The sequence below is a fragment of the Anomaloglossus baeobatrachus genome, chromosome 2 (genome assembly GCF_048569485.1).
Source record: "Anomaloglossus baeobatrachus isolate aAnoBae1 chromosome 2, aAnoBae1.hap1, whole genome shotgun sequence".
Taxonomy (NCBI): Eukaryota; Metazoa; Chordata; class Amphibia; order Anura; family Aromobatidae; genus Anomaloglossus; species Anomaloglossus baeobatrachus.
Genome location: NC_134354.1, coordinates 708,983,693 through 709,005,958, shown reverse-complemented (window position 1 = coordinate 709,005,958; position 22,266 = coordinate 708,983,693). Strand labels below are relative to the sequence as shown.

At 50.3% G+C, this 22,266-nt stretch overlaps 1 protein-coding gene across 2 annotated transcripts in view; it reads right to left on the bottom strand.

Annotated features, from left to right (window-relative positions):
* PROSER1 (proline and serine rich 1) overlaps positions 1 to 22,266 on the bottom strand; it is a 140,237-nt gene that overhangs the window by 80,756 nt on the left and 37,215 nt on the right. For both annotated transcript variants that reach the window (XM_075337309.1, XM_075337310.1), the window contains exons 5-7: positions 8,263 to 8,328; positions 7,035 to 7,103; positions 6,050 to 6,144 (exon numbers count right to left, since the gene is read on the bottom strand). In XM_075337309.1, coding sequence (XP_075193424.1) covers positions 6,050 to 6,144; positions 7,035 to 7,103; positions 8,263 to 8,328 — 230 coding nt within the window. The remainder of the gene's footprint in view (positions 1 to 6,049; positions 6,145 to 7,034; positions 7,104 to 8,262; positions 8,329 to 22,266) is intronic.

Sequence of the window (22,266 nt, the reverse complement as noted above, 5' to 3'; positions counted from 1 at the left end):
TCAAGAGGAGGCTGCCTTAGTGGCAGCGGCTCCTCCGTTCTTCTGAGGACGCGGCTTCGTGCGCCAGCTGGGTTTTCGATCCTTGGCTGAGTTAGTGGACGAGGCTTAGGGCTTAGAAGATGACCAGTTAGAGGAACGAAAGGAACGAAACCTCGACTGGTTCCTGCCCTGGAAAGGTTTCCTGGTTTTAGTTTGTGGCAAGGAAGTACTCTTCCCGCCAGTAGCTTCCTTAATAATTTCATCCAGTTGTTCACCCAACAGTCGGGACCCAGCAAAAGGGAGCCCAGCAAGGTACTTCTTGGAAGAAGCATCTGATTTCCACTCTCGAAGCCACAAGATCCTGCAGATCGCGAGGGAATTAGCGGAAGCCACCGCCGTGCGGTGAGAAGCCTCCAGAACGGCAGACATGGCATAGGATGAAAAGGCCGAAGCCTGTGAAGTTAAGGCAACCATTTCGGGCAAAGAGTCTCTGGTGAGGGAATGCATCTCCGCCAGAGAAGCAGAGACGGCCTTAAGAGCCCACACTGCTGCAAAAGACGGGGAGAACGAGGCCCCTGCCGCTTCATATACAGATTTGGCCAGCAGGTCAACCTGGCGGTCAGTGGAATCCTTAAGTGAGGTTCCATCCGCCACAGATACAACTGTCCGGGCTGAGATTCTAGACACTGGAGGATCTACCTTAGGTGAATGAGCCCACTCCTTGACCACCTCTGGTGGAAAGGGAAAACGGTCATCAGAACTACGCTTTGGAAAGCGTTTGTCAGGACAGGCCCTGGGCTTAGTCACAGTGGCCTGAAAAGTGGAGTGGTTGAAAAACATACTCCTTGCTCTCTTAGGTGAGGTAAACTGGTGTTTTTCTACCAGAGAGGATTGTTCCTCTGACACTGGTGGATTGAGGTCCAGTACGGAATTAATGGACGCAATCAAATCACTAACATCCGCATCACCTTCGATGAGATCAATGGGATACATAGAGGTAGCGTCCGAACCCATGGTAAGGGTATCTTCCTCGCCCTGTGATGCAGCTTGTGAATCAGAGGCGTGGGACGAGGAGGGAGAGGAGTCCCTGCGTCTCCGTTTAGGAGGACGGGGTCTGGGAACAGATGAAAAATCCCCTGTGAGCTCTGCAAAGCGAGCCGGAGCAGCAGAGGCGCCCTGAGAAGGGGGCTGCTGCATGGTCAGCAGAGTCCGGGATAGCTGTCCCATGGAGTCGGCAAAGGACTGGGAGATAGCATTAGAAAACGATGCTACCCAAGCCGGGGGTTCAGCCACCGGGGCTGGAGCAGCCGGAGGGACCACTGGGGAGACTCCAGGCTGAGGCACCACCATGTTAGAGCAGGCATCACAATGTGGATATGTGCTCGGTTCAGGCAGTATGAGCTTACATGCAGTGCATATAGAATAAAGCCTTGCAGCCTTGCTCCTAGTGAGAGACATGCTGCTGAGGTGGAGGCTCTGCAGTAAAGAACACACTCCTTCAGAATGACCCCCAGAGAGTGTATAAGAAAGTCCACAACCAGAGGTTGTGGCTTACCAGACCGTTTTGTGTGCCCTCCGGATTCCACAGCTTGGACCCCCAGACAGGTTGCAGAGCTGCAGCAGCCAGCGCCGATCAGTGTGAGAACGCTGATAAAATGGCGCCGGAGAGAGGGGGGGGCGGGGTTTAGTCCAAGAGCGGGAACCGGAGGGCTAAGGAGAAATACAGGGGAGGGAAACATCTCCTCAGAGAGGAGTGTCCTCCCCTGTGATGAACGGCCGGTGGGCGGTGCCGCACTGTTCCCCTGCATGACTGACATGCAGGGGCAGTGAAAACGAAAGTAGGCCGCAGCCGAAGCCGGGGCCTAAATTTCTCCATGCGGCCGACGAGCAGGCACCCTCGGCGCGGTTCTCAGGAGAAAACCAGAGAACCGGCCGGAAAACACAGTAAAGTTAAAAACACACACTCTCCCCACAATAAAAGCACAAGGGACCCCTGAATAACGTCTCAATACTTAGCTTATGAGACGCAGGGCCAGGTCCCTGAGGGGTGAGCGCTCCGTCCGGCAGGGTCCTGAAAGGGCTGCGGATGGAGACCGGTCTCCTGCAAAGCAGTGAGAACCGTGATGGCTCCCACTTCAAGCCAGAGCTCGAGGGATGGTGAAGGAGCGCGGCATGTAAGGCTCCAGCCTTGTAAAATCAACCTTAACAGCACCGCCGACACAGTGGGGTGAGAAGGGACATGCCAGGAGTCCAGCTTGGACTCGCTTTTCTTCCAATTCTTTAAAATCAAAAATCAAAAATCAGATGAGGAATGCATGTGTGTGTGACCTCCTGAACACGAAGCATTGAACTGGCTGGATATAGTCATCCAGGGGGTGTATATGCTCGGAGGGAGGAGCTACACTTTTTAGTGTAGTACTTTGTGTGTCCTCCGGAGGCAGAAGCTATACACCCATGGTCTGGGTCTCCCATAAGGAACGATGAAGAAAAAAAAAATTTAGACGATACAGTCCCTTTAAGAAAAGAGGGATTTTTAATTCTATAGCTTAAAGGTTAGCAGCCACCTCAGAGGTGTCAGGTCTCCAAGCAAGAAGCACAGTGCTCACTAACTGCTTGCTGGGTCGGCAACTCAGACATGCAGAATGCATCTTAAGGGGGGGGGGGGGGGAGGAGGGGGAGAAAGTGTCTGAAAATGATTAATTCGGATTTTATTTGCACAGAAATGTTATCACCACGGCTAAAGTCACTATAAAGGAAGCAGGAGAGCGGTGACCATCACCTATGGTGTATGTTGGATCTGGTATTATCTGCTCTATAGAGATGTACTATCTATCATGGTGATCTTGTCTGTGATGAAAATGAGACTGCTGAAAAGTCATCATCATCTATAAAGAAAGTTACAGCACCACATGAGCAGCAATTTTTTTTTTACTTTTTGTTATTGCTGCACTGGAGTGGTGCTTTAAATCTAAGTCCCCTGCCCTCTGTATTATACTCAGCTTTTGGTGGCTTCACCTTCTGTTGCCACCGCTCTTGTGAGTCTCTGGTGATTTGTGACCGGCTAACAGCTCCAGTGTTTGCTGGAGTGCACCGGGCATAACAGATCAATGCAAGTCTATGAGAGCCTCGTTCTGGCTCTCAGAGATGCATCAAGTGCTTGTGACATAACTTCTGTCCGTCAGAAGTTACTGTTACAAGATGGAGCCATCATCTGATGGGGCAGGGGACATAGATTTAAAGTACCACTCCAACGCTAAAACCCCCCTATACACCAGAATGGGGCTTTAACTGTGAATTTAGTATAAGACATAGTGACGAGTGTGAAAATTGCAAGTTTTCATATTTTGGGGGGCATGGATAGTTCTAAAAATCAATGAGGAAAAAAAAAACATACATTAAAAATAAAAACAGGTAATTTTCAGATGAGATAATCCCTTTAACCCCTTCACGACCATGGACGGATATATCCGTCATGGAGCGTCTCCCGTTAAGCCCCGCCCCCTGCCGCAGGCAGGTGGCGGCGGTCGGCACACATATCAGCTGTTTTCAACAGCTGACATGTGTGCCTGCATGTTGCGAGTGAAATCGCTTCCACTCGCAACATTTAACCCCTTAAATCTCGCTGCCAAAGTCTGGCAGCGAGATCTATATGCGCGTGGCCATGATTTTTACTTACTGTCGCCCCCACCGGAAGTCACGTGCGTGAGCACGTGACTTGGTGGTTGCCATCATACATCATAGCACAGGGTCATGTGATGACGACTGCAGCTATGAAGTTTTACTTTCGTTGTCCCTCGGCCGGGAGCAGAGGGAAACAGGAAGTGACTGAATCTGCTGTTTACAGCTGTATAGCTGTGATTAGTAGATAGATAAGAGCGATCGGATTGCTGATCGCTATAGCCCCTTAGGGGGACTAGTGAAAATAAAAAAAATAAAAAAAATAAAAAAAAAAGTTTTAAAAAATTAAAAAAAAACACCTAAAAGTTCAAATCACCCCCCTTTCCCCCCATTGAAAATTAAAGGGCTAAAAAATAAATAAATATACACATATTTGGTATCGCCGCGTTCAGAAATGCCCGATCAAAATATAAAATCAATTAATCTGATTGGTAAACGGCGTAGTGGCAAAAAAATTCCAAAACGCCAAAATTACGTTTTTTGGTCGCTGCAAGTTTTACGCAAAATGCAATAACAGGCGATCAAAACGTAGCATCTGCGCAAAAATGGTACCGTTAGAAACGTCAGCTCGAGACGCAAAAAATAAGCCGTCACTGAGCCATAGATCCCAAAAAATGAGAACGCTACGGGTTTCGGAAAATGGCGCAAAACGTGCGCCACTTTTATTGGACAAGCTTGTGAATTTTTTTTAACCCCTTAGATACAAGTAAAACCTATACATGTTTGGTGTCTACAAACTCGCACCGACCTCAGGCATCATATCCACACATCAGTTTTACCATATAGTGAAGACTGTGAATAAAACATCCCATAAACTATTGTGCCATCACACTTTTTTTTTGCAGTTTTTCCACACTTGGAATTTTTTTTGCTGCTTTCCAGTACACCATATGGTAAACTTATGGTTTCATTTAAAAGTACAACTTGTCCCGCAAAAAACAAGCCCTCATATGGCAAGATTGACGGAAAAATAAAAAAGTTACGGCTCTCGGAAGAAGAGGAGCAAAAAACAAAAACGGAAAGTGTCCCGGGGCTGAAGGGGTTAAATTCTGTTGGCTGGCACTTACGATGCCCTTTATAAATATCTTTAAACCCTATCCTCTTTATAATTTGCATTATATTATTCCTTACCATTCTCCCATATGTGCTTTTTCATTTTTTATTTCTGGTAGCTTTTTACATTTGAGGGGAGTCTCAAATGGGATGTCACAGAAGGACGGCCCTGCAGTCACTTTCCCACAACTTCTAGAAACCCCCTAAAAATATCATCCCAATCAGGGGGTGGCGTAGGCAGAATCTTTGGTAAGTGACTGTTGATGACGTCCTTTTTCGGAAGGAGGAGTGATAAAAGCTGTGGGCAGTGGCTGCAGGGCCATCCTCCTGTGGGCAGTGGCATCCTCCTGTGGGCAGTGGCTGCAGGGCCATCCTCCTGTGGGCAGTGGCTGCAGGGCCATCCTCCTGTGGGCAGTGGCTGCAGGGCCATCCTCCTGTGGGCAGTGGCTGCAGGGCCATCCTCCTGTGGGCAGTGGCTGCAGGGCCATCCTCCTGTGGGCAGTGGCTGCAGGGCCATCCTCCTGTGGGCAGTGGCTGCAGGGCCATCCTCCTGTGGGCAGTGGCTGCAGGGCCATCCTCCTGTGGGCAGTGGCTGCAGGGCCATCCTCCTGTGGGCAGAGGCTGCAGGGTCATCCTCCTGTGGGCAGAGGCTGCAGGGCCATCCTCCTGTGGGCAGAGGCTGCAGGGCCATCCTCCTGTGGGCAGAGGCTGCAGGGCCATCCTCCTGTGGGCAGTGGCTGCAGGGCCATCCTCATGTGGGCAGTGGCTGCAGGGCCATCCTCCTGTGGGCAGTGGCTGCAGGGCCATCCTCCTGTGGGCAGTGGCTGCAGGGCCATCCTCCTGTGGGCAGTGGCTGCAGGGCCATCCTCCTGTGGGCAGTGACTGCAGGGCCATCCTCCTGTGGGCAGTGACAGCAGGGCCATCCTCCTGTGGGCAGTGACTGCAGGGCCATCCTCCTGTGGGCAGTGGCTGCAGGGCCATCCTCCTGTGATGTCCCATTTGAGACTCCACTTCAATGAAACATCACAAGTTAAAAAACAAAAAGTATTTCTAAAGATCTCTTTATGATATGCTAATGAGTGCAGGGACTAATCGCAGGGGCGTTAGTTCCCCTAACTAGCCACCATCTTGGCATGTTAGCACGCCCACAGAGGCACATGCCCAATTTTTTTGTAATTGCATGCATTCGATTAACTAGTATGATTTGTGTGATGGAACAGAGCAGTGTAAGGGTTAATTTTAGGACATCACTTTTAATGTAGAAGTGGGTCTTAAAGTGAGATCCCACCTGAGCTGTGGTGCATAGGTCATAATGTAAAGCTCTGACATAGGTACTCACACGGCCAGCAGCTCCAGCGCACTCAGTCTGTCCTTACTGAACGTGAAGCAATTCAGTATGTTCACGACCTTTACCGTGGAAATGGCCACCATTTTCTACAAGAGAAAAATGTTAATAATATCAAGGACTAAAAGCTCCAGGAATAAAAATCTCATGTGTGAATGTTATAAAATAAGAAACCCTGTGTGATCCTCCCCCCGCTGCTCGCACGTGGCCCCGGTCTCAGTGGTCCCATTCCATCTGGACACGTAACCGCACCGTTGACACGCAATCGCACCGCTGACACGCAATCGCACCGCTGACACGCAACCGCACCGCGGGCATATTAACCCCCTTTCTATTATTTCTTCCTCTACTTTTTATGTCTAAAACCAAAAACAAAAACTGTATTGGAAAATGACAGCCATGGGGTAATTTTTTTAGATTTAAAGCTCCCTTAGCGTCCCATGGGCACCCAGAGAGCGCACAGCTCCGGTGCCTGAGCAATCACTACAGTAACATTATGTGTGGAGCCCTGTCCAGTGGACAATGATGGGGACTTGTCCATCAGCTAATTAGTGCAGGGGCCGAGAATCAGACCACCACAAATCTAATGCTGAAGGCCTATGCTAACGATAGGCCATGAGTTATAAAGTCCTGGATCAAAACCTCTGTAACGTTGTGACCTATTATATGAATACTACTTCAGACACTAGATTGGGGTCTGTGAATGACAATACTTCTGTTTTCGTTTTTAGGCTCCAAGATAGCCGCATTGGCTGCAGCACCAATCTCCATCATCGCACCAGAGTATCAGGGGTTCTAACTCACAGAGCAATGGCGAGACGGGATCCAACTGTATCCACTTCATAGTATTAAACCTAAGTGCAGGGCCCGGGTGTGCGCCTCAGCCCGGGGGGGGGGGGGGGGGGGGGCTCGTAATAATGATAGATCTATTTATATCAGAAAACTCTATGTATCTGTAGTATATACTGAATTTACTCACATGCTGCATCGCCTTCACTGCCTTCAGCTGAGGAACCGACCAAGAGAAATATCTTAATAATTCAACCACCTACGGGAGAAAGGATTGGTTACACAATGTCCTGAGAAATATACATCACAACAGCTTTAGGCCTCCTTCACCACGGACTGTGCTAAACACTAATGTTTTGCACGGTCTGTGGTGACAATGCGCATGTCTGTGCGTGTGTCCGTGTATGTTCTATGCGTGCTGTCCTGTACTATCCGTGTGACATTGGCATGAGCTGGTATACTTACCTCTCTCCAGCGCTGCTGTTACTTCCAGGTCTGCGGTGAATGCAATGAATATGCATGAGCTTAATGAGCAGGCCCAGAAGCAACAGCAGAGACAGCAGCGCTGGAGACAGGCAAGTATAAAAATTCTTTATTTTACATGACCTGTGTTTTTTCTGGTATGTGTCACACTGATGTCACATGGATCACATCAGTGTGCGGTCTGTGTGACACCCATGCTGCCAGCGGAAAACAAACATGTCGCCGTGTGGCGCATACGGACCCGCGTGTGCTCCACACAGTCCATGTCAAAACACAGACGTGTGCAGACCCATTGATTTTAATGGGTCTACATATGTTCACGTCTCCGATATGTGTGAAAACGCACATCATACGTACCGGAGACATGGATGTGTGAAGGAGGCCTTAATACGACTGCATTTTAAGGTCCATATTACACCCACAACCTTTTTAGTCCTTAATAGGTGTACTGAGTGGAAAGTGGATCCTTAGGCCATGTGCAAACTTTTTTTATGCATTTTTTGGGTGCAGTTTTGTTACAAAACAGCATGCCTATCCTTATGCCAGCAAAGTCAATCAGAATTTTGTGCACGTTGCTGATTTTTCCCATGCAGATTTGGTGCAGAAAATTGCAGCATGTTAATTCTTTCAGCATTTTTGCTCCCTAAATACATGAAATACCGCAAGCAAAAACACACTATAAATACGCATGTTTCTTCTACCAGGAGATGCAGATTTGGTCCAGAAATTTCTGCAACCGAATACTCGGCGTGTGCTCATAGCATTATATGGATTTAGGCCACTCCGTAAGCAGACGTGACCGCGCGGGATAATTAACATTACAGCTAGACAAAGTATGAAAGGAAATAACTGAGCCGGGTACCAGACCTCCCGTCCATGCATGGGGCAGATGGGAGGGAACCGGAGTGTCCTGACATGTTACTGATTTACTGTACCTGCTCACAGGAGAAATATCCATGTACGTGCTCCAAGGCCTTCACTTTATAATCCGTAACCACAGCCTGAGGGTGGGAAAGAGGCAGAGAAATGGTCAGGAAGGGGGTCACTTCATATCATGTCACACATTACAGGTGGTTTTACATTATGGTCACAGGAGATTTGCAGCACAATCCGCTGTGGATCTGCTGCAGGGAAAGTCCACAGAATACACCCCTCCACAGATCAGATCTCCTGTGCAGGGTGTATGGGAATCCGCCTAGATCGGTCACACAGCAGATTTTACACACAACAAGCCACAGAATAAAATGTGATACACAGTGGAACCTTGGTTTATGAGTAACCCAGTTTGCGAGTATTTCGCTATATGAGCAAAGCTTGCTGTAAATTTGTAACTCAGTTTAGAGCAATCTTTGCTGTACGAGCAAAATACTCACCGCACACACTTCCGGTTCCGTACATCCACTATGACCCGCTCTTGCAGTCCGCACAAACACGCACGCACAAATTTATGCTCGCCTTACCTTCCGTTCCCTCGCCGGCCTCCTGGTTCTTGTAGTTCGCCGGTACAGGATGTGTATCAGGTAACCATCGCGACAATGGAGGAACTTCCGCTGCCGGAGCGCTGAAGTCAAAGGCAGCATGCTGGCCAATCAGAGGCAAGCGGCTCATGCCTTTGACGTCAGCGCGCTGGCAGTGGAAGCTTCAGCATCAGTCGCAATGGTTACCTGATACACATCCTGTACCGGCGAACTACAAGAACCAGGAGACCGGTGATGGAACGAAAGGTAAGGTGAGCATAATAATATGTGTGTGTATGTGTACGTGTGTGTAATGGCACAATAGGGGACCAGAATGGGACATTGCACAAGTTGTGGAACGAATTGTCTGAGCTTGCATTATTTTCTATGGGAAATTTTGCTTTCCTTGACAATTAACTTGGTTTACAAGCGCAGTCCCAGAACGGATTGTTCTCGTAAACGAAGGTTCCACTGTACATCAGTCCTATTTAATAAGACTCTTAAAGATTAAAAAAAAAATATAAGCCGTCTGCACTTAAAGGGAATGTGTCACCAGGTTTTTGCTCCCACATCTGAGAGCATAATGTAGAGACAGAGACCCTGATTCCAGCGATGTGTCACTTACTGAGCTGTTTGCTGTCATTTTGATAAAATCAATGTTTTCTCTGCTGCAGATCTGGCAGTTATACAGAGCTCATCAATATGCTGCACATCAAGTAGTCCTCTAATGATAATCTACTGCTGATTAAACAGATTTTATCAACACTACACTAAGCAGCCCAGTAAGTGACACATCGCTGGAATCAGGATCTCTGCCCCCACATTATGTTGCTCTCAGATTAAGTGGCAAAAATCTGGTGACGGATTCCCTTTTATCGACAGACAGAACGATCACTGATTGATCAATCTGTATAAATAGACCGTTAATATCCCCAGCAGCACATGCTGTCGAGAAGGATGATTTTAAAGCACGTTCACCAGAGGAGACTGCCAACTTATTAGCACTGGCCAATTACCAGGAAGACAGCGCCCCCTAGCTCATGATATCGGCCAGTGTAAGTGCACCATTACTGGAGTGAGCCCTACAGCAGTTTTGTATGAGTGCACCTCCTATTACAGCTAGAAGATGGCATTTATTATGTGTTTTCTAGGATTTTTCAAAAAAGAGTCGATCATTTTGTAAAATAAAGGAAGAAGCGGTGCTAGCCTTTGCTTGTGCTGTCCGGCAGGGATGATATACCATCTATTATCTATCTGACCACTGCAGAAAATTACTAGTGTACGGTACAAGGTCACTAAGATTAGTGATTGACTGCAGCGGTCACGTAACTGTTGATAGGGACGGCATCACATCCAGTACCAGTGAGGACCACCGAATAACAGGAGGGTCAAAGCAGGCATTAAATTATTTCATTATCATATGTTACTTACTCTTTGGCAACTTTTCAAAAATCAGCCCAAAACCTTTTAATGCAGCTGTGACCATGACAAATTATCAATGTAATATTCCCCTGCAACCAAGAAGGATCTTTTATATCATGAAACGAGAGGGAGGCAAAATGTATCCACAAAAAGGCCCTGAAATTTGTTTTAACCCCCTTCACCCCCCCCTAGTGATTTTATTTTTCTTTCCTCCCCTTCTTCCAAGAGACATAACTTTTTTTATTTTTTGGTCAATATAGCCATATGGGGGCTTGTTTTTTGCAGGACGAGATGTACTTTTGAACAACATCATTCATCCTGCCCCATATTGTATTGGAAAATGGGGAAAAAAATTCAAAGTGAGGTAAATTTGCAAAAACAGTGCAACTGCACGATTGCTTTTTGTTTTTTTGATTATCGTGTTCCCTATATAGTAAAGCTGACCTGGCGGTATGATTGCCCAGGTCAGTACGAGTTTGTAGATACCAAACATGTATAGGGTTACTTTTATCGAAGTGAAAAAAAAGCAGAAGTTTCTAAACGTAAAAAAAGAAGGGAATTTTGTTACTTACCGTAAATTCCTTTTCTTCTAGCTCCAATTGGGAGACCCAGACGATTGGGTGTATAGCTACTGCCTCCGGAGGCCACACAAAGTATTACACTAAAAAGTGTAAGGCCCCTCCCCTTCTGCATATACACCCCCCGTGGATCACGGGCTGCTTCAGTTTTAGTGCAAAAGCAAGAAGGAGGAAAGCCAATAACTGGTTAAACAATTCAATCCGAAGGAACATCGGAGAACTGAAACCATTCAACATGAACAACATGTGTACCCGAACAACCAAAAAAAAAATCCCGAAGGAACAGGGGCGGGTGCTGGGTCTCCCAATTGGAGCTAGAAGAAAAGGAATTTACGGTAAGTAACAAAATTCCCTTCTTCTTCGGCGCTCCATTGGGAGACCCAGACGATTGGGACGTCCAAAAGCAGTCCCTGGGTGGGTAAATTAATACCTCAAGTTTGGACTGTAAAAACAGCCCTTCCCTACATGGAGGCAACCGCCGCCTGCAGGACTCTTCTACTTAGGCTGGCATCCGCCTAAGCGTAGGCATGCACCTGATAACGCTTGGTGAAGGTGTGCAGACTCGCCCAGGTAGCTGCCTGGCACACCTGCTGAGCCGTAGCCTGGTGCCGTAATGTCCAGGACGCACCCACGGCTCTGGTAGAATGGGCCTTCAGCCCTGATGGAACCGGAAGCCCAGCAGAACGGTAGGCTTCAAGAATTGGTTCCTTGATCCATCGAGCCAGGGTGGATTTGGAAGCCTGCGACCCTTTGCGCTGACCAGCGACAAGTACAAAGGGTGCATCCGAGCGGCGCAGGGGCGCCGTGCGGGAAATGTAGATTCTGAGCGCTCTCATCAGATCCAACAAATACAAATCCAATTCATATCGATGAACTGGATGAGGACAAAAGGAAGGTAAGGAGATATCCTGACTGAGATGAAAAGGGGGATACCACCTTAGGGAGAAACCCCGGCATCAGGCGCAGCACTACCTTGTCTTGGTGAAACACCAAGAAGGGAGCTTTGGATGACCGCGCTGCGAGCTCGGACACTCTCTGAAGAGACGTGACCGCTACCAAAAAGGCCACTTTCTGTGAAAGTCGAGAAAGTGAAACATCCCTCAGAGGCTCAAAGGGCGGCTCCTGGAGAGCAATTAGTACCCTGTTCAGATCCCATGGGTCTAACGGCCTCTTGTACGGAGGGACAATGTGACAAACCCCCTGCAGGAACGTGCGTACCTGAGGAAGTCGCCCTATGCGCTTCTGAAAGAATACAGACAGCGCTGGGACTCGTCCGTTAAGGGAGCCGAGCGACAAACCTTTTCCCAAACCAGATTGCAGGAAGGAAGGAAAAGTAGGCAATGCAAATGTCCAGGGAGACACTCCCTGAGCAGAGCACTAAGATAAGAATATCTTCCACGTCTTGTGGTGGATCTCGGCAGACGTCGGCTTCCTAGCCCGTCTCATGGTGACAATGACGTCTTGAGATAATCCTGAAGACGCTAGGATCCAGGACTCAATGGCCACCAGTCAGGTTCAGGGCTGTAGAATTCAGATGGAAAAAACGGCCCTTGGGACAGTAAGTCTGGCCGGTCTGGTAGTGCCCACGGTTGGCCGACCGTGAGATGCCACAGATGCAGGTACCACGACCTCCTCGGCCAGTCTGGGGCGACGAGGATGGCGCGGCGGCAATCGGAGCTGATCTTGCGTAGCCCTCTGGGCAACAGTGTCAGAGGGGGAAACACATAGGGTAGCTGGAACTGCGACCAATCCTGAACTAAGGCGCCTGCCGCCAGAGCTCTTTGATCGTGAGACCGCGCCATGAAAATCGGGCCCTTGTTGTTGTGCCGAGACGCCATTAGGTCGACGTCCGGCCTCCCCCAGCGGCTACAGATTTCTTGAGACCCGTCCGGGTGCAGAGACCATTCCCCTGCGTCCATGCCCTGGCGACTGAGGAAGTCTGCTTCCCAGTTTTCTACGCCCGGGATGTGAACTGCGGATATGGTGTATGCTCTGTCTTCCACCCACATCAGAAGCCGCCGGACTTCCTGGGAGGCTTGCCGACTGCGTGTTCCGCCTTGGTGGTTGATGTATGCCACCGCTGCGAAGTTGTCCGACTGAATTCGGATCTGTTTGCCTTCCAGCCTCTGCTGGAAGGCTTGCAGGGCAAGATACCCTGCCCAGATTTCCAGAACATTGATCTGAAGGGTGGACTCCTCTGAAGAGAGTCCTTGCCCGTCTGAGAAAGGGGTACGTTCCTGTCTAGGGACGTTGACTTCCCATCCCATTGGCGAAGAATGTCCTATAGAAGTGGACGCAGATGAAACTGCGCGAAAAGGACTGCCTCTGCATGAGGCGTCTTAAGGGGTGTGACTGGCCTTGAAGGAGAGACTGCACCCCCGTCTGTAGTGAACGCTGTATGTCCAGCGGAAGCTGCACTATCGCTGAGAGAGTGTGAAGCTCCATGCCAAGATATGTCAGCGATTGGGTAGGTGTCAGATTTAACTTTGAAAAGTTTATGATCCACCCGAAACTCTGGAGAGTCTCCAGCGCCACGTTCAGGCTGTGTTGGCATGCCTCTTGAGAGGGTGCCTTGACAAGTAGATCGTCCAAGTAAGGGATCACAGAGTGACCCTGAGAGTGCAGGACTACTCCCACTGCTGCCATGAACTTGTGAAAAGCCGTGGGGCTGTCGCCAGACCGAAGGGCAGGGCTACGAACTGAAGATGCTCGTCTTCAATAACGAATCGTAGCCAACACCGGTGCTCTGGAGCAATCGGCACGTGGAGATAAGCATCCTGATGTCTATTGACGCTAGGAAATCTCCTTGAGATATGGAGGCAATGACGGAGCGGAGGGATTCCATCCGGAACCGCCTGGTTTTCACGTGCTTGTTGAGCAGGTTTAGGTCCAAAACGGAACGGAAGAGCCGTCGTTTTTTGGTACCACAACCAGATTGGAGTAAAAACCGTATCTTGTTCCTGAGGAGGAACAGGGATTACCACTCCTTCTGCCTGCAGAAGAGCATCGGCTCGGTCGGGAGGTGAGGAAGTTCTGAAAATCTAGTCGGAGGACGAGAACAGAACTCTATCCTGTACACGTGAGACAAAATGTCTCTCACCCACCGGTCTTTGACCTGTGGCAGCTAAATGTCGCCAAAGCGGGAGAGTCTGCCACCGACCGCGGATGCGGAGAGAGAGAGCTGAACGTCATGAGGAAACCGCCTTGGTAGCGGTTCCTCCGGCTGCCTTCCTTGGGCGTGATTGAGCCTGCCAGGAATCTGCGCCTCTCTGAGCTTTTTGAGTCCTTTTGGACGAGGACAATTGGGACCTGCCCGAGCCTGGGAAGGACCGAAACCTCGACTGTCCCTTCCTCTGTTGGGTGTTGTTTGATCTGGGCTGGTGTAAGGAAGAGTCCTTACCCTTGGACTGTTTAATGATTTCATCCAATCGCTCACCAAACAGTCTGTCACCAGATAACGGCAAACTGGTTAAGCACTTTTTTGGAAGCAGAATCTGCTTTCCATTCCCTCAACCACAAGGCTCTGCGTAAAACCACGGAGTTGGCGGACGCCACTGACGTACGGCTCGTAGAGTGCAGGACAGCATTAATAGCGCAAGTCGCAATGCAGACATTGCGAGGTTAAGGACACCATCTGCGGCACAGATGTACATGTGACAGTGTCCACGTGCGCAAGACCAGCTGAAAAAGCTTGGAATGCCCATACGGCTGCGAATGCCGGAGCAACCGACACGCCGATAGCTTCATAGACAGAATTCAACCAGAGGACCATCTGTCTGTCAATGGCATCTTTAAGTGAAGTCCCATCTTCCACTGCAACTATGGATCTAGCCGCAAGCCTGGAGATAGGGGAATCCACCTTTGGACACTGGGTCCAGCGCTTGACCACGTCAGGGAGAAAAAAGGATAACGTGTATCCTTAATACGATTGGAGAACGCTTATCTGGATAAGTGTGGTGTTTCCGGATTGCTTCTCTGAAGTCAGAGTGGCCAGAAAAGTACTCAATATACGCTTGAGATACTGAAAAGGGATTTCTCCTGCTGTGAAGCTGACTCCTCCACCGGAGGAGCTGAGGGAGAAATATCCAACATTCCCTTGATGGACGCTAGAAGATCATTCACTATGGCGTCACCATCCGGAGTATCCGGATTGAGAGCGGTCTCAGGATCAGAGTCCTGATCAGCTACGTCTGCCTCATCATACAGAGAGTCCCGCTGGGACCCTAACCAGTGATGAAGCCGAGTGCCGCTCCCAGCGAGCTCGCTTAGACTGTCTGGGACTGTCGTCCGTGTCAGAGCCTGCGCCCTGGGATGCATGGGACCCCCCCGGAGCACTGATTTGTTCCAAATGAGGGCGTATCAACATTGCCCATGGTCCGTCTGGACTGCAAAGTCTCTAAGATGTTAGTCACAGTCACAGACCTATCAGCCGAAACTGCAACTCCGTCCCTGTCCCTGGACAGGGGTCACAGGTGGTTCCTTTAGCCACCTCTAGCAGAGACCCCGGCTGACCAAGTGCTACAGGGGAGCATTGCACACAATGGGGACAGTGGAACCTGCCGTGTGGAACAGTATCACGTGCAGTACAAGCAGCATAGAAAGCCTGTGCCTTGGCACCCTTTCTTTTTTGCTGCTGTTGTCTAGCCATCTAGAAGCATATAGCCAAGAATAGCGACCGTACAGTGCAATGTATAGCATACAAGCAGAAAGTACAAATGAACACTTCAGCACATGCAGTACAAGCAGCATAGAAAGCCTGTGCCTTAGCACCCTTGCTTTTTTGCTGCTGTTGTCCAGCCATCTAGGAGTATATAGCCAAGAATAGCGACCGTACAGTGCAGTGTATAGCATACCAGCATAAAGTACAAATGAACACTTCAGCACATGCAATACAAGCAGCCTAGAAAGCCTGTGCCTTAGCACCCTTGCTTTTTGCTGCTGTAGTCTAGCCATCTAGGCATAAAGTACAAATGGCATTAGTGGGGTCAGCACTTCAGGTGCTGCTTACCGCCCGCCCAAAGGCGGGTGTGTGGTCGCCCGAATCCTGTGACTGGTTGCCCAGAGCTTGTCTCCCTTCTCCAGCCCAGACTGCGTGCAGGAATGGCTGCCGGCGTCTTGTGAAGAGGGGCGGGCCGTGGGCGTGCCCCAGACAAGAGCGGGAAACTGGCGTCCCACTGTGTCCAGTGAAGGGGGCTGGAGAATGCAAAGCAGACTCCAGCTCTCGGCGCTGACTGTCTGTACAGCGTCCCGCCCCTCCCCTGACTGGCAGGGCTGGGGGCGGGAACGAAGCGAAAACTAGGCCGCAAAGCCGGGGACTCGAGTAATAAGCGCGGCCGTCCTATGTGCACGGCCAGCGCGGAAGTCCCCGGCGCACCACAAGTCCCAGCCGCGCCACAGTGTAAAACACCCCGCAGCGGCCGGCGCGGCAGTTTCTAACACATAAATTCACTCAGCTAAGCTGCAGTGAATAATAGCACAAGCGCTCCGCGCTGTTGTCCCCGGCGCACTAGCACTCCCAGCAATGCTGGTGTGTGTGTGCGCGATGTGTACGGGGACACAGAGTACCTTAATGTAGCAGGGCCCTGTCCCTGACGATACCCAGCTCCATATCCAGCAGGATCTCCGGGTCTGTGGATGGAGCCCGGTCTCAGTGCCTGGAGACCGGTAAGATCCCACTTCACCCAGAGCCCCGAGGGGGGATGGGGAAGGAAAACAGCATGTGGGCTCCAGCCTCCGTACCCGCAATGGGTACCTCAACCTTAACAAACACCCGACAAAAGTGGGGTGAGAAGGGAGCATGCTGGGGGCCCTTAGTATGGGCCCTCTTTTCTTCCATCCGACATAGTCAGCAGCTGCTGCTGACTAAAAACAGTGGAGCTATGCGTGGATGTCTGACCTCCTTCGCACAAAGCATGAAAACTGAAGCAGCCCGTGATCCACGGGGGGTGCATATGCAGAAGGGGAGGGGCCTTACACTTTTTAGTGTAATACTTTGTGTGGCCTCCGGAGGCAGTAGCTATACACCCAATCGTCTGGGTCTCCCAATGGAGCGCCGAAGAAAAAATGAATAACGCTATTGTCGCTATTTTACACTATCCGTAACGTTCTCATTTTTCGGGATCTGGGGCTCAGTAATGGCTTATTTTTTTTCATCCTGAGCTGGTGTGTTTTAATGATACCATGTTTGGGTAGATACGATGTTTTGATCACCTGTTATGGGTACTTTCACACTTGCGTTGTTTTCCTTCCGTTACAATCCGCCCTTTTGGAAAACAGCGGAATCCGTTAATGGATTCCGCTGTTTCCCATAGACTTGTATGGATGACGGATTGTGCCAAAAGGACCTGCGTTGCTTCCGCTGGGCGACGCTCCGTTGCTTCCGCCCAGCGGGAGGAACGCAGCATGTAACTTTTTTTGAGCGGCGGAATCCTCAGGATTTCACTGCGCATGCTCTTTTTTTTTTTTTTTTTTTAAATCACAAACTTTATTTTGTCTCACGGTGGCCAAACGTTCAGCTGAGCGTCAGCCCGCCGGCATGTGAGAGCGCTCAGCTGAGCGCCCACCCGCCGGCATGCCCGGCCACCGGCAAGTGACAGTGCTCAACTAAGCGCCCGCCCGCCGGCATGCCCGGCCACCGGCAAGTGAAAGCGCTCAGCTGAGCGACCGGCCGCCAGCAAGTGACAGCGCTCAGTTGAGCGCCCGCCGGCAAGTGACAGCGCTCAGCTGAGCGACCGGCCGCCGGCTATTGAGAGCAATCAGCTGATCGTTCACAATAGTCTGCTGCCGGTAAAAAACTAAAGAATTAAAAAAAAAAAAAACAAAAAAAAAAAAAAAAAACAACTTTCCGTTGCTTTGTATGATCCGTAGCATCCGTTGTGCCATTATATGCAACACATCCGTTGCATCTGTCACACAATGCAATGCTACGGAAGCCGTCCAACGCAAATGTGAAACTAGCCATATTACATTTTAATGTACTGTTGCGGCAACCAAAAAAAAAAAACAAAAGAAAAAGCTGTAATTTACCAGTCAGATTAACTGATTTTATATTTTGATAGATCAGGCATTTCTGAACACATATTATATATATATATATATATATATATATATATATATATATATATATATATATATATATATATATATTATATATTATATATATATACATATATATTATATATATATATATACATATATATATACATATATATATACATATATATATATATATATATATATATATTTTACTATTATTTTATTTTTAATGGGGCAAAAAAGAGAATTTTGTTTACTTACCGTAAATTCTTTTTCTTATAGTTCCGACATGGGAGACCCAGACCATGGGGTATAGCTTCTGCCTCCGGAGGACACACAAAGAGTACTACACTAAAAAGTGTAGCTCCTCCCTCCGAGCATATACACCCCCTGGATGACCAAATCTAGCCAGTTTAGTGCAAAAGCTGAAGGAGGACATCCACCCACAAGTAGAGATAGAGTAAAACCCGGAATAACCGGAACCTCTGTCTACAACAACAGCCGGTGAAAACACACGGAACAAGAACTGCCAACAGGCAACAGGGAGGGAGCTGGGTCTCCCATGTCGGAACTGTAAGAAAAAGAATTTACGGTAAGTAAACAAAATTCTCTTTTCCTTCATCGTTCCTTATGGGAGACCCAGACCATGGGACGTCTCAAAGCAGTCCATGGGTGGGAAATAAACAGAAAACTGAGAAGTAGGCAAAACCTAACTTCACAAATGGGCGACAGCCGCCTGAAGGATGCGTTTGCCCAAGCTCGCATCTGCCGAAGCATGAGCATGCACTTGGTAGTGCTTCGAAAAGGTGTGCAGACTAGACCAAGTGGCAGCCTGACAGACCTGCTGAGCCGTAGCCTGGTGCCTGAAAGCCCAAGAGGCACCGACAGCTCTGGTCGAGTGCGCCTTGATCCCCGGCGGGGGAGGCACCTGAGAACATTGGTAGGCATCGGAGATGGCCGACCTAATCCAACGAGCTAGGGTCGGTTTAGAAGCCGAGAGACCCTTGCGCTGACCTGTGGTCAGCACAAAAAGAGAGGTGCACCGCCTAAGAGCGGCGGTGCGTGACACATAGATCCGGAGCGCCCGCACCAAATCTAAAGTATGCAACGCTTTCTCAAAGCGATGCACAGGGGCCGGACAAAGGGAAGGCAATGAAATGTCCTGGTTAAGGTGGAAAGGAGACACCACCTTAGGGAGAAAGTCCGGAGTCGGACGGAGAACCACCTTGTCTTGGTGAAAAACCAAAAAGGGTGACTCCGAAGAGAGCGCAGCCAAATCAGAGACTCTCCTGAGAGAAGTTATGGCCACCAGAAAGACCACTGTCTGTGAAAGTCGAAACAAAGAAACCTCCCTAAGAGGCTCAAAGGGGGGTTTCTGTAAGGCCGTGAGGACCAGATTAAGGTCCCAGGGATCCAAAGGCCGCCGGTAAGGAGGAATGATGTGAGATGCGCCCTGCATGAAGGTGCGCACCTGGGCCAGTCGGGCGATACGCCGCTGGAACAACACTGACAGAGCCGAGACCTGTCCCTTGAGGGAATTGAGGGATAGTCCTAGCTGCAGACCGGACTGTAGAAAGGACAGGATGGTCGGCAAGGAAAACGGCCAAGGAGCAGGGCCGGAAGAGCGACACCAGGACAGGAAAATTCTCCAAGTCCTGTGGTAAATCCTGGCCGAGGAAGACTTCCGAGCCTGAGTCATAGTGGAGATGACCTCGGAAGGAATGCCTGAAGCCGTCAGGATCCAGGACTCAAGAGCCACGCCGTCAATCTGAGAGCCGCAGAATTCTGGCGGAAAAACGGACCTTGTGAGAGAAGGTCTAGGCGGTCCGGGAGATGCCACGGCACCTCTACGGACAGACGGAGCAGGTCTGGGTACCAAGCTCGCCTGGGCCAGTCTGGAGCAATGATTAGGACCCGACGGCCCTCCATTCTGATCTTGCGCAGGACCCTGGGCAAGAGAGCTAGAGGGGGAAACACGTAGGCCAGACGGAACTGGGACCAATCCTGAACCAGCGCGTCCGCTGCCAAGGCCTGAGGATCGTGGGAGCGAGCCACGTAAACCGGAACCTTGTTGTTGTGTCGGGATGCCATTAGATCCACTTCCGGAGTGCCCCACTTGCGGCAGATTGACCGGAACACTGCCGGATGCAGGGCCCACTCGCCGCTGTCCACGGTTTGACGGCTGAGATAATCTGCCTCCCAGTTTTCTACGCCTGGGATGTGGACTGCGGATATGGTGGACTTGGAGTCCTCCGTCCACTGAAGGATACGTTGAACTTCCAACATTGCTAGGCGGCTGCGAGTCCCGCCCTGGTGATTGATGTAGGCAACTGCTGTCGCGTTGTCTGACTGGACTCGAATGTGCTTGCCCGCCAACAGGTGGTGAAAGGCTACGAGAGCTAGGAGCACAGCTCTGATTTCCAGCACATTGATCGAGAGGGCTGATTCGGACGGAGTCCAAGTGCCCTGTGCTGGTGGTGGAGAAACACTGCTCCCCAGCCGGATAGACTGGCATCCGTGGTGAGAATCAATCAGGACGGGGCCAGAAAGGAGCGTCCCTGGGACAGAGAGAGGGGCCGAAGCCACCACTGAAGAGAGCTCCTGGTCTGTGGCGACAGAGCCACTAGCCTGTGCAAGGAAGAGGTCCGCTTGTCCCAACAGCGGAGAATGTCCAGCTGCAGAGGACGCAGATGGAACTGGGCAAAGGGAACCGCTTCCATTGACGCCACCATCTGACCCAGCACCTGCATGAGGTGCCTGATGGAATGACGGCGGGGCTTCAACAGAGAGCGCACCGCCAGATGAAGGGACTGCTGTTTGACTAAGGGCAGCTTCACAAGTGCCGGCAGAGTCTCGAATTGCATCCCTAGGTACGTAAGTTTCTGGGTCGGGGTCAGAGTGGACTTGGGCAGATTGACAAGCCACCCGAATTGAACAAGCGTGGCGAGAGTGAGCGAGACACTCCGCTGACAGTCTGCACTGGATGAAGCCTTGACTAGAAGGTCGTCCAGGTAAGGAATCACTGCCAACCCCTGGAGGTGCAGAAACGCAACCACTGCTGCAATGACCTTGGTGAATACACGAGGGGCCGTGGCTAACCCGAAGGGGAGAGCCACGAATTGGAAATGTTCCTCTCAGATTGCAAAACGTAGCCAACGCTGCTGTGAAACTGCAATTGGCACATGCAGATAGGCATCTCTGATGTCGATGGATGCTAGAAAATCTCCTTGGGTCATTGAGGCAATGACTGATCGCAGAGATTCCATGCGAAAGTGCCGCACCTGAACATGCTTGTTGAGAAGCTTGAGATCCAGGATGGGCCGGAAGGAACCGTCCTTCTTGGGGACTAGGAAGAGGTTTGAGTAGAAACCTCTGAACCGTTCCCGGGCGGGAACCGGTATGATTACTCCGTTGGCCTGCAAGGATGCCATGGCCTGAGAGAAGGCGGCGGCTTTGGAGCAGGGGGGAGTGGACAGAAAAAAATCTGTTTGGCGGGCTGGAAGAAAATTCTATCCTGTAGCCGTGGGAGATGATATCCCGCACCCACTGATCGGAGACGTGTTGAAACCACACGTCGCCAAAGTGGGAGAGCCTGCCACCGACCAAGGACGTTGCTGGCGCAGCCAGATAGTCAAGAGGAGGCTGCCTTAGTGGCAGCGGCTCCTCCGTTCTTCTGAGGACGCGGCTTCGTGCGCCAGCTGGGTTTTTGATCCTTGGCTGAGTTAGTGGACGAGGCTGAGGGCTTAGAGGATGACCAGTTAGAGGAACGAAAGGAACGAAACCTCGACTGGTTCCTGCCCTGGACAGGTTTCCTGGCTTTAGTTTGTGGCAAGGAAGTACTCTTCCCGCCAGTAGCTTCCTTAATAATTTCATCCAGTTGTTCACCAAACAGCCGGGACCCAGCAAAGGGAGCCCAGCAAGGTACTTCTTGGAAGAAGCGTCTGCATTCCACTCTCGAAGCCACAAGATCCTGCGGATTGCGAGGGAATTAGCGGAAGCCACCGCCGTGCGGTGAGAAGCCTCCAGAATGGCAGACATGGCATAGGATGAAAAAGCCGAAGCCTGGGAAGTTAAGGCAACCATTTCGGGCATAGAGTCCCTGGTGAGGGAATGTATCTCCGCCAGAGAAGCAGAGACGGCCTTAAGAGCCCACACTGCTGCAAAAGACAGGGAGAACGAGGCCGCTGCCGCCTCATATACAGATTTGGCCAGAAGGTCAACCTGGCGGTCAGTGGGATCCTTAAGTGAGGTGCCATCGGCCACAGATACAACTGTCCGGGCTGAGATTCTAGACACCGGAGGATCTACCTTTGGTGAATGAGCCCACTCCTTGACCACCTCTGGTGGAAAGGGAAAACGGTCATCAGAACTACGCTTTGGGAAGCGTTTGTCAGGACAGGCCCTGGGCTTGGTCACAGTGGCCTGAAAACTGGAGTGGTTAAAAAAC